General features: G+C 46.2%; 1 protein-coding gene across 2 annotated transcripts in view; it reads left to right on the top strand.

Moving 5' to 3' along the window:
• The first annotated feature begins 1,893 nt into the window (after positions 1 to 1,893).
• The window catches only part of DNAJA3 (DnaJ heat shock protein family (Hsp40) member A3), a 30,880-nt gene continuing 19,913 nt past the window's right edge, over positions 1,894 to 12,860 (top strand). For both annotated transcript variants that reach the window (XM_068967468.1, XM_068967467.1), the window contains exons 1-2: positions 1,894 to 2,104; positions 10,872 to 11,005. In XM_068967468.1, coding sequence (XP_068823569.1) covers positions 1,894 to 2,104; positions 10,872 to 11,005 — 345 coding nt within the window. The remainder of the gene's footprint in view (positions 2,105 to 10,871; positions 11,006 to 12,860) is intronic.

Below are 12,860 nucleotides of genomic sequence, written 5' to 3'. Positions count from 1 at the left end.
ATTATCTCACTCTCTCCTCAGATGATCCCTTGAGGTATGACTATGCCCTGGTACTACTATGCCCATTTTAGAGAAGGGAAACGGGCACAGAGAGGTAAAGTACGTTGTCAAAGGACACACCACTGTTAACTGGCAGAGCTGGGATTCGTTCCCAGGCAGTCTGACTCCAGAGCTCACACTCTTAAAGCACTATGCTGTGCTGTGCTTAGTCGCTTAGTCGCGTCTGACTCTTTGCAACCCCAAGGACTGTAGCCTGCCAGGCTTCTCTGCCTATGGGAATTCTCCAGACAAGAATACTAGAATGAGTTGCCGCACCCTTCTCCAGGGGATCTTCCCAACCAACAGATTGAACCCAGGTCTCCCCAATTGCAGACGGATTCTTTACGGTCTGGGCCACCAGGGAAGCCCAAAAGCACTATGCTGGAGACATTTAAATATTTGTTGAATATATCAAACAAACTTATACCCACTTCCCATCCCATATCAACCTTTTCCTGTTTCTCTATAACATCCCTTGCTCACCTCAGTTCTCTGAATTCCCTAGCCCAAACTCCCAAGTATTCCTTGCAGTTTACAGCAGCCTCCTAACTGTTCTTCACTGGACCAGTGGTTTTTAACCTTCTTTCAATCTTAGCGCCTGTGGAGAATTTGACTGATGAAAGCTATGGATATTTCCCCAGATTAATAACCACATACACAAAAATGTCATGTGTAATGGGGGAGGGGCAAGGAGCACACATCACCTTAAATCCATCCAGGAGCCCTCAGGTTCCCTTTCTATTGTTGGGGGGGGGGGGGTGGGGGTGGGGTGGTGGTGGTGGTGGGATTGTGAAAGCGGAAACCCCTCTGCAGGACTAACCAGGCCAGGTTCTTCTTTCTAGACTTATCTCCAGTCATATATCCTAAGTTTAGCTAGCGCGTACAAGGGCAAGTATTTTCGCATCTGCTTTTCAAGTTCTTGCTACTTAGAACACTCTTCCCCTCCACTCCAACCTGGCGCGGTTTTCACCAAAGTCTGTTGCCTCTTAGATGCCTTCCCTGACACCGCAATACCCTCAATCTGTCGGAGAAACTCCCTCGCCTGTGTGCCTGTAACATTGTTACCACGTTATCTTAGTGGCTAAGATGCCTCTCGCCTCACTGTGTGCTCCTACCAAGCAGGGAGGGTGTGTCAGTCATCACTGTATCCTCGACGTTCTAGAACGCGCGTGGCACCGTGTAGGTACCCACAACGTTTATTAAACTCGTTTTTGGGTAGCTCGGCTCACAGTCCGCGATCGGCAAGTTCACTACAGGTTTGGAGAAAACAAATACGCTTAGCAGAGAGCCGAGCGATCCAAGTCCTTTTCGTGGTGAATCAGCCAGAGGAACAGTGAGCGTGAAGCCTGGCTCTGGGAATACGTTAACCAAGGCAACCGCTTGCGCACACGAGTGAGTAACCCCGGCAAGACCTGAAACTCACGGTCAAGAGGAAGGAAGCCGCACGCCATGCTAGGATCTGCGGGTGTACGGCCGCATTGCACGCCGGGACTTGTAGTCCGCCTCCCCCCCTCCCCGCGCCCCGGCCAGGCCCCTCAGACCCGTTACATTCGGCTACATTCAACCACGTCTTTACACAGATAAGATGCACTTTTGATCGTCTAGCACAGAATGAAGGGTCTTCTTAAGCCAAGTTACCAATTAGCACTTTTTAGAGTAAATACCTTTTCGGAGTCAGCGACCGAGAAAGCGCACTGGGTGCGGATGCGCACGCGCAACGCTCGTAGTCCCCCCCCCCCCGCTCGAGTGCCCGCAGCAGGCCCCGCCCCCGGAAACGCCGGCTCCGCGCGCGTGCGTCGTCCTCGTGAGGCCGCCTTGAGCCGGGTGGCGCAGGCGCAGTGTCCCCGGGCCAAGATGGCGGCGCGGCGCTCCACACGCTGGTTGCTGGTGGCTGTGGGGACCCCGCCGCTGCCGGCGGCTGCGGGGAGAGGGGCCCGGCCGCCCATGGGGGGCGTGGTGGGGGCGTCGCTGGGCCGCAATTTGAGCGTCACCACCTTCCCGCCTTCCCTGGGAGGTCGCGGTCCCGGGGCGCTGCTGACATTGAGACCCGGTGTCAGCTTCACAGGTGAGGGCAGGCTCTAGCGCCCAAGGCCTGGGAAGGAGTGACTTGTTTCGCTCCAGCTACGGGGGTAGCGGGATGGAGTGTGTCTTCTGACCTACTTGCGGAACCGCTCGGGGGAGGTGGGCCGGCAGGAGGCAGAGAGGCCCTGATGGCTGCTCAGAAGCGGTGAAGGAGGAAGAGCTGCGTGGAGCCTCGAGCGGAGGGGACGAAACGCTCCGAGGCCGTGAACCTTCACCTCTCTGGCAACATTTCTGGAGGCCTCTTTCCCGCCATCTAGTGCTCCCGTGCCCAATTCCTTTCTCATCCCTCTACTTCCTAACCTGTAGCGGCGGGGCAGAGGTAACTGCCATTCGGTGAGCACCGGCTCTTGGGCTCGGTGGGCACTGTGTACCTCATTTCACTTCACGGTGACAGTCCTACAAGGTGGGGATAATGATCCCCATTTTAAAGAATGGGAAACTGAGGTTCTAGCAGAGTTGACCCGCCCAAGGTCATAAAGTTAGATAAAGAGAGTTGTCCCGAGTCTAGAGTTATTCTTTCAGAGCTTAGTCTCTTTCTGCCACACGGTGTAAATCGAACGGCACACTGTTTTTTAGAGGTCCTTATGTTGGTTATTGGGCTTCCCTGGTGGCTCAGTGCGGTAGAGAATCTGGCCTGCCAGTGCAGGAGACGCAGGTTCTATCCCTGGGTCGGGGAGATCGCCTGGAGAAGGAAATGGCACCCCACTCCATTATTGATACGTGGGAAATCCCACAGGCAGAGCCTGGCGGGCTACAGTCCTTGGAGTCGGGAAGAGTTGAACACTTTAGGGACTGAGCACTGTGTGTTGGTTATTGCAATAAAAATGCAAACTAATATTTACTAAGCACTTCCTATGTATGAGGCATGGATTGCTTCCATGAGGTAGACGAGTACTACTATTTGGCCAAGCTGGTGGTCTTGTGGGATGTTAGTCCCCCAACCAGGAGTAGAGCTGGGCTCCTGCAGTGAAAGTGAGAACTCCTAACCACTGGACTGCCAGGGAATTCCCACTGTTCTTCTGTTTTATAGGTTAAGAAACTGAGTCTTAGATGTTAATCTGTAGAATGTCACAAAACTAAAAAGTGATTGCTCTTTGCCTGCTGCTTCTGTAATTGATGGGGGTGATGGTGAATTAGCATATATTAAGCTTTTTAGCTTAGCCATGGTGGTTTCTTACGCTGTGTGTTTGGGCAATTTCCCTTATAGTGAGATAAGGAAGGAGGAAACATTGAACCACTAATTATGTGCCTGAGTTGTGCTAGATGTTTGTGTCCCCCCTAGAATTTGTGCAAATGCTATTTTATCTATAAACTTACAGAGATGATTAATTAGAGGGTCCTGACAAGGTAATTTACTTAAGATAATGTCCTAATAAGATCCAGTTTTGTAATGCTTACATAAAAGCCAGTCATTATGTATCAGTAATTGTGATTGCCTTGTACAGTGAACACTGGTTCCAGTAGTGTGTGTGTGTGTGTGTGTGTGTGAGAGAGAGAGAGAAAGAGAGAGACCTGGGTGGATTATTTAAATCCTTTTGTGTTTCTCATCCTTAATTGAAAATATTTTAATTTACAGGTATTTATTGAGGACTTGTCATATGCCAGGGTCTGTTCTAGGTACTGGGGATACAGCAGAGAACAAAGAGATGGGATATGATTTTGGTCAGGTGATCCCATTTGTTTATTCTGTTCCTGCTACCTATATTTCCTCACAGTAGTCTGCCCTGGTTTCCTCAGGATTTGGAAATGATGTCATGCTGTATTTCTCAATATGAGCAAAAGTGGTCATTTTTAGGTTTTGCCAACATTTTCTAATATCAAGGTTGTTGTGAATAGCATTTGCATGCATCTTTATGCTGAAATATAATTCCTTAAATATCTTAAGAGTCAGACATGACTGAGCGAATTGACTTTAGATATCTATGAAGGTAAATTTGTTCATATCACGTACACACATTTGGGGAACGTTTTTTAGTGATTGTGTATGTGTGAAAGGAGACAGACAAGCGCTAAACACTGAGCCTGGCATGGGGTCATTACTGAGGAACTACGCGGAGACCTGTCCTTTTCTCCAAGTGAGCCCAGTGCCCACAGTGGGCATGTTTTGTATCAGGTACTGAACATGTGTGAGAGGCAGCGTCCTTCATGGTGCTCTGTTACCTATCACATCTTAGGGCATCAACTCAGCTCCCAAACGTTGGTCTGCGATCTCATCGCAAATCCAGTACTACAATTAGCTGATGTTAAAACAACACTTTAAATCTGACTTTTTCTCCCAGAGTGGAAGGTAGTTATTTCACCCCCACCTTCTCCCAAAGTGGAAGGTTGGCTATTCTTGGAATGACTTGGAGGCTCATCCTGTTCTGGCTTGTTCTGAAATGGTCCAGACATTTATTGGTCTTATCTTGGGTGGTGGGGAATATATCTATTAAGTGAACTCTTGCTGCTGCTGCTGCTGCTAAGTCGCTTCAGTCGTGTCCGACTCTGTGCGACCCCAGAGATGGCAGCCCACCAGGCTCCCCCGTCCCTTGGGATTCTCCAGACAAGAACACTGGAGTGGGTTGCCATTTGCTAATCACTGATGCTTTTGGGATGGTGTCAGAAGCCATCAAACTTCTACTAGTTCAATGTGACTTGTCTTTATATTCAGTTTTACACATTACTGTCTCCTGTGCTTAACCCAAGCCCAAGTTGTCTCCTCATGATGTTGAACCTGCAGCTTCAGAACCTTTGCCACTACTGACCTCTGCCTTCTGGATTAAAGGGGGATGAGGGGAAGAGGCAGGGTGGGTCAAGGTAACCCCTCACTCCTGCAGTGAAGCGCTCAGACACTAGCTCTGCTGTTTTTTCTCAAATATGACCAAAGAAAGTGGTCCCTGCTGCTCCCACACTGTCTGCTTTTCATATTTGCAGGAAATCTAGGGTCAGTCAGTGTGGGGGATCCAGAAAATATGGATCTGCTTCCTGCTTCTCATTTGTAATGGCAAACCAGTATTCTTGCCTTGAGAACCCCATGAACAGTATGAAAAGGCAAAAACGTAGGACACTGAAAGATGAACTCCCCAGGTCAGTAGGTGCCCAATATGCTGCTGGAGATCAGTGGAGAAATAGCTCCAAAAAGAATGAAGAGATGGAGCCAAAGCAACAACACCACTCAGTTGTGGATGTGACTGGTGATGGAAGTAAAGTCCAATGCTGTAAAGAGCAATGTTGCGTAGGAACCCGGAATGTTAGGTCCATAAATCAAGGCAAATTGGAAATGGTCAAAATAGGAGATGGCAAGAGTGAACATCAATATTTTAGGAATCAGCAAACTAAAATGGACTGAAATGGGTGAATTTAACTCAGATGACCATTATATCTACTACGGTGGGCAAGAATCCCTTAGAAGAAATGGAGTAGCCATCATAGTCAAAAAAAGAGTCTGAAATGCAGTTCTTGGATGCAATCTGAAAAACAACAGAAAGATCTCTGTTTCCAAGGCAAACCATTCAGTATCACAGTAATCCAAGTCTATACCTTGACCAGTAATGCTGAAGGAGCTGAAGTTGAACGGTTCTATGAAGACCTACAAGACCTTCTAGAACTAACACCCTCAAAAGATGTCCTTTTCATTATAGAGGACTGGAATGCAAAAGTAGGAAGTCAAGAAATACCTGGAGTAACAGGCAAATTTGGCCTTGGAGTACAGAATGAAGCAGGGCAAAGGCTAGTGGAGTTTTGCCAAGAGAACACAGTAGTCGTAGCACACTCTTCCAACACACGAGAGACAACTTTACCCATGGACATCACCAGATGGTTGATACGAAAATCAGATTGATTATATTCTTGCAGCCAAAGATGGAGAAGCTCTATACAGTCAGCAAAAACAAGACCAGGAGCGACTGTGGCTCAGATCATGAACTTAGTGCCAAATTCAGACTTAAATTGAAGAAAGTAGGGAAAAGCACTAGACCTTTCATGTATGACCTAAGTCAAATCCCTTACAACTATACAGTGGAAGTGAGAAATAGATACAAGGGATTAGATCTGATAGAGTGCCTGAAGAACTATGGACGGAAGTCCATGACATTGTACAGGAGGCAGGGATCAAGACCATCCCCCAAAAAAGAAATACAAAAAGACAAAATGGTTGTCTGAGGAGGCCTTACAAATAGCTGTGAAAAGAAGAGAAGTGAAAAGCAAAGGAGTAAAGGAAATATATACCCATTTGAATGCAGAGTTCCAAAGAATAGCAAGGAGAGATTTAAGAAAACCTTCAGTGATCAGTGCAAAGAAATAGAGGAAAACCATAGAATGGGAAAGACTAGAGATCTCTTCAAGAAAATTAGAGATACCAAGAGAACATTTCATGCAAAGATGGGCTTAATAAAGGACAGAAATGGTATGGACCTAATAGAAGCAGAAGATACTAAGAAGAGGTGGCAAGAATACACAGAACTATACAAAAAAGATCTTCACGACCAAGATAATAATGATGGTGTGGTCACTCATCTAGAGCCTTCATCCTGGAATGTGAAATCAAGTGGCCTTAGAAAGCATCGCTACGAACAAAGCTAGTGGTGGTGATGGAATTCCAGTTGAACTATTTCAAGTCCTAAAAGATAATGCTGTGAAAGTGTTGCACTCAATGTGCCAGCAAATTTGGGAAACTCAGCAGTGGCCACAGGACTGGAAAAGGTCAGTTTTCATTCCAATCCCCAAAAAAAGCAATGCCAAAGAATGCTCAAACTACTGCACAATTGCACTCATCTCACACGCTAGTAAAATAATGCTCAAAATTCTCCAAGCCAGGCTTCAGCTGTATGTGAACCGTGAACTTCCAGATGTACAAGCTGGTTTTAGAAAAGGCAGAGGAACCAGAAATCAAATTGCCAACATCCATTGGATCATTGAAAAAGTGGGAGAGTTCCAGAGAAACATCTACTTCTGCTTTATTGACTATGCCAAAGCCTTTGACAGTGTGGATCACAACAAACTGTGGAAAATTCTGAAAGAGATGGAAATACCAGACCACCTTACTTTCCTCCTAAGAAATATGTATGCAGGTCAGGAAACAACAGTTAGAACTGGACATGGATCAACAGACTGGTTCCAAATCAGGAAAGGAGTACGTCAAGGCTCTATATTGTCACCCTGCTTATTTAACTTATATGCAGAATATGTCATGAGAAATGCTGGACTGGATGAAGCACAAGCTGGAATAAAGATTGCCGGGAGAAATATCAGTAACCTCAGGTATGCAGATGACACCACCCTTGTGGCAGAATGTGAAGAACTAAAGAGCCTCTTGATGAAAGTGAAAGAGGAGAGTGAAAAAGTTGGCTTGAAACTCAACATTCAGAAAACGAAGATCACGGCATCTGGTCTCATTACTTCATGGCAAATAGATGGGGAAACAATGGAAACAGTGACAGACTTTATTTTCTTGGGCTCCAAAATCACTGCAGATGGTGACTGCAGCCATGAAATTAAAAGACGCTTGCTTCTTGGAATAAAAGTTATGACCAACCTAGACAGCATATTAAAAAGCAGAGACATTACTGTGCCAGCAGAGGTCCATCTAGTCAAAGCTTTGGTTTTTCCAGTAGTCGTCTATGGATGTGAGAGTTGAACTATGAAGAAAGCTGAGTGCCGAAGAATTGATGCTTTTGAGCTGTGGTGTTGGAGAAGACTCTTGAGAGTCCCTTGGACTGCAAGGAGATCCAACCAGTCCATCCTAAAGGAGATCAGTCCTGAATATTCATTGGAAGGACTGATACTGAAACGCCAATACTTTGGCCACCTGATGCAAAGAGCTGACTCATTTGATAAGACCCTGATGCTGGGAAAGATTGAAGGCCGGAAGAGAAGGGGACGACAGAGGATAAGATAGTTGGATGGCATCACCAACTCAATGGATATGAGTTTGAGGAAACTCTGAAAGTTGGGGATGGACAGGGAGGCCTGGTGTGCTGCAGTCCATGGAGTCGCAAAGAGTCGGACATGACTGAACAACTGAACTGACTGTTTCCTACTTGTTCTCATGTCTGATTATCCTTAATCTCGGTACCCTTCCTGGATATGCTCAATACCCTTGGCTGTCTTTTGTGCCTAGACAGATTTTAAGTAGTTTCCTAGTCCTTGTTAATGGTTTGAGAGTTCTTTTTCATGCAAATCTGATCAAGTCTCTGTTTAAGACTTGCAGTAGCTCCCTGTTGTCCTCAGGATAAAATCCAACTTTAGCATCACTGAGTTGATGGATATGAGTTTGAGGAAATTTGGGGAGATAGTGAAGGATAGGGAAGACTGGTGTGCTGCAGTCCATGGGGGTCACAAAAAGTTGGACACGATTTAGCTACTGAACAACAGCAACAACTAACATACTCCGAGGCCCTTCTGTTTATTCCCAGCACCTGTCATTGTCGTCATCATCATCTCTAACCACCCCTTTACCCTACCCCACCTCCATACACACTTACTTGAGTCTCTAGTTATGTCATAGCACCTACAGTTGAACAAGGACTTTCTCCCTCCAAAGCAAAGGTGATCATATGATGTAACTGCCAAGGGAGAACTTTTGAAAGCGAATGAGAATGCTATTGCAAACAACACCAGGACTGCAGGCGAAAATCTGGATGGATTCCAACCCTCCTTAGCCAAATTAATTTCTGCAGCTTAACAGCAGCTGCCTTAGAAGACCTTCACTGAAACTTCTGAGACTGGGTTGTGCTGGTTTTCAGCTGCAGGTGATTCTGCCCTCCAGGGGGCAACTGGCAGTGTCTGGAGTTTTAGTTACCTGTTTGAGAGTGGGAGGTGCTCCTGATAACTAGGTAGCTGGGGATCCTGCTAACACATCCTCCAGTAAGCACATAGGTATGTTAGGATATAAATAAATACACAGGCTGCAATAAGAAAGTACCAGAGAATAAGTGGCTTAAAAAGACAGATTACTTTTTTCACAGTTCTGAAGGCTGTAGTCTGAGACTTTTGTTAGGGTCCTCTTTAAAGATCCCCATTTCCAAATACAGTCATGTTCTGAGGCACGAGGGTTAAGACTTCAGCATATGAATTTGGGCGGGGAACACAATTCAGCCCCTAACAGCCCCCCTACCCCCCAGCAGGGAATCGGATCCTCCCGTCTTCAGCAGTGTGGGGGTTGAGAGGCCCTGGTTAGGGGATACTGCTGTATGTTCTCACTCTGCGTTCCTGTGCACTAACATCCCTTCTCACACTGTTTCCCACATGCCCTTGCTGGGTTGGAAGCTCCTTGAGGGCACTGGTTTTGAGTCTTTTATTCAGTCTGTGTCCTCAGTGCCTAGTCCAGTGTTGAGATCATGAATGAATGCAAACTCCTGGAGGGCAAGACCTTTGGCATGATTTGCTGCTGTCTGCTGCAAGGAGCCCAGTGCCTGGCAGGCATGTTTGCTGAATGAATGAGTGGTGAATCTCTCTGGCAGGGGAAACTTTGACTAAAAAACCTGATCTGCCTCCTGGTCTTCATTCTTTTTCTTGGCCCCCCACTCCCCTCCGCCTTAACTTGGCCTGTTCCGCACCCCCCCAGTCCCACCTTCCCCATCTTCAGCTGTCACAGGATGGGTTGGGGGTTAGCAGGCAGCTTGTAGAGCGGCTCCCCCACCTTCACTTGGTGACAGGTCGGTAGAGTAGAGGGAGGTTGAGTAGCTGTGTCCCATCAGCTGCCTCCCTGCTGCTGATGCAAGAGGCCTGAAAGGAAGGCAGGGCATGGAGGTGGAGTTGCCATGTGCTCTGACGTGCTCTGGGATCAACACAGGTTCTGGCACAGGGTTGTTTAACCTTGTGTGTCTGTATATATGTATTGTTTCTAGGGGAGGGGTCAGTGCTTTTATCAGATGCTCTCAAAGAGATGTGTGACGCTGAAGACCAAGAACCATTTCTTTAGCCCAGCAGTTCTCAACAGTGTGCAGCGGAATCGTCCCTTGGAGGGCTTGTTAGACACGGCTTGTTGGACCCTACGTCCAGAGTTTTGGATTCAGGTTTGGGTGGCGCCTGAAAAATGTACATTGCCAGGAGGCCAATGATGCTGCTGGTTCAGGGACCACACTCTAAAAACCACCCCATAAGCAGATGTTCAGGGTTGCACGGTGGCGGGAGAGAACCTGGGGAGCTGCTGAGCTTTAAGTGAGATGAGGTCTCTGCCAGCACCTGGCATGTGGTAAGTGGCCTGCCGGCTGTGTAACAGGAGAGTGAAGTTGATTTTCAGTCATCCCCAGGTGCAGCCCCCATCTCTAGAGAGGTAATGAGGCTGCAGCCCTCGTGTAGTCCAGCAGGACTAGCCACACCCTGCACTCTTGATTTTTGTATTTTCCATATACTCTGGGTTTAGCCGTTTTTGGTTTTGTTTTTGGCTGCACCGGGTCTCCGTTGCTGCACGCAGGCTTCTTGCAGTGGCTTCTCCTTGTGGAGCACAGACCCTAGAGCATGTGGGCTCAGTAGTTGTGGCTCACGGGCTTAGTTGCCCCAGTGTGTGGGATCTTCCCGGACCAGGTATCAAGCCCATGTCGCCTGCGTTGGTAGGTGGATTCTTACCCACTGGACCACCAGGGAAGTCCCTTTAGCCATTTCTGAGGTGCAGTGAGTTTGATCTCCAGAAGGCTTGGGGGAGAACAGCCTCCAAAAGCTATGACCTACCTCTGCTCCTTCATAGGTGTGGCCTGGCTGGTCACTTACTCGCAATTTCCATTTGTTGAGTACGTTCCCAGAGTGATTTTCTTTCCTTTTTTCTTTTTCAGGAGTAAAACGGTACCCTTTTGTTTGTACTGCCTCCTTCCACACGAGCACCCATTTGGCTAAAGAAGATTATTACCAGATATTAGGAGTGCCCCGGAGCGCCAGCCAGAAGGAGATCAAGAAAGCCTATTACCAGGTCTGTGTGCAAGCCAGATTTTAGAGGCGAGACTGTAGAAAGGATGGTGTGAATCTAGGGTGACCTTGAGCCGTGCAGTGCATGCGCCTATACGTGTGGGTTGTGTGCAGCCGACAGCGTGGGCTGACAAAGCTGGCTTTGTTGGAGCATGTTCCTCAATGCCTGAGGCCACGCTGGTTAATGCTTCAGGAAACGCAGACTCAGAACCAGAGATTTTCTTTTAATCTTTTTCCATGGCTGTTTTTGTATTTAAGTCTATTCTTCTGAATCTACCGAGTCTTCTGAATCGGTAGATGTGGTGGTCTAAGTTTTAGGTACTCATTCTTTGCATTCAGATAAAAGTTTATGAATTTAGAATTATTATTATTTTTTAACTCAAAAAGTGTGAAACTCCCATTATCATATCCCAGAATGTGTTGGGCTGATTGTGAAGTGGCCTGTAAGTTATCTCAACCTGTGGATCCAGACTTTTGCTCTGATCAGCACAATAAAAATTAAAAAAAAAATAAAGAGCAAGGGTGCCAATGTAGAATGCTATCTTTTTTATTTTGCCTAATACAGATGTTAGAAATAATTAGGTGCAATCTGTTAATATCATTTGTTGGAAGAAAGAGCACCTTAATACCATAAAACGTAGGGAAGCCATAATGTCAGAATAAAGAAGATTAGTTTAATAAGGTTCGGAGAAGGCAATGGCACCCCACTCCAGTACTCTTGTCTGGAAAATCCCATGGACGGAAAAGCCTGGTAGGCTGCAGTCCATGGCGTCGCAAACAGTCAGACATGACTGAGCGACTTCACTTTCACTTTTCACTTTCATGCATTGGAGAAGGAAATGGCAACCCACTCCAGTGTTCTTGCCTGGAGAATCCCAGGGATGGGGGAGCTGCCATCTCTGGGATCGCACAGAGTCGGACACACTACAGAGTCGGACACGACTGAAGTGACTTAGCAGCAGAAGCAGTTTAGTAAGGTTAATGAATAGAATTTAAATTTTAAAAGTTACTTGGAGTTCCTTGGTGGTCTGGTGGCTGGGATTCCAAGCTTTCACTGCTGTGGCCTGGGTTCAGTCCCTGCTCGGGGATCTGAGATCCTACAAGCTGTACACAGTGTGGCCAGAAAGAAGAGAAGTTTTTTAAATTACTTTTATGTAAATTTGCTATGAGTCTTGATTTTTTTTTTCTTTCTTTCTTTTTTAAATTTTTTTGGTGGGGAAATAAATACTTTGGCTAAGCCTAATATTTGTGAACCAAGGACTGATCAAGACCAGACCTAACAGCTTATGGCTTGAGTAGCTATTCTCTCCTCTCTCTCTCTTTCTCTTTTTTTTAATGGGTAGAACTCACTGGTCTTTAGTTTATTCAAAGAGTTGTGTAAGCATCACTGCGATCAATTTGAGAACATTTTCAGCACCTCGAAAAGAAACCTCACGCCATAAGCCCTTATTCCCCATTCTCCTCTCTCTCTTGCCTTTGAAATCACTAACCTACTTCCTGTCTTTAGGGATTTGCCTATTCTGGACACTTCATAGAAATGAAATAGAAATGAAAAGTAATATGTAGACTTTTGTGACTTTTTTTTTAACTTCAGAATAATATTTACCAGGTTCATCCACGCTGTAACAGGTAGCAGTACTTAATTCCTTTTAATGGTCAAATATTCCGTTGCATGGGTATATTACATTTTATTTATCTGTTCATCAGTTGATGGATATTGATTCTCCACACCCTCTCAAACATTTATTTGTAGACTTTTTGATGATGGCCATGCTGACCAGTGTGTCATACCTTATTGTAGTTTTTTAAATTTGTTTTTAAAGCCAGAACATTTATTGTGCGACTAATCTTTGAAATCC

This window comes from Capricornis sumatraensis, chromosome 3 (assembly GCF_032405125.1).
Source record: "Capricornis sumatraensis isolate serow.1 chromosome 3, serow.2, whole genome shotgun sequence".
In the NCBI taxonomy this organism is placed as follows: Eukaryota; Metazoa; Chordata; class Mammalia; order Artiodactyla; family Bovidae; genus Capricornis; species Capricornis sumatraensis.
The sequence above is the reverse complement of the archived record's forward strand: the minus strand, read 5'-3'. Positions and strand labels throughout refer to the sequence as shown.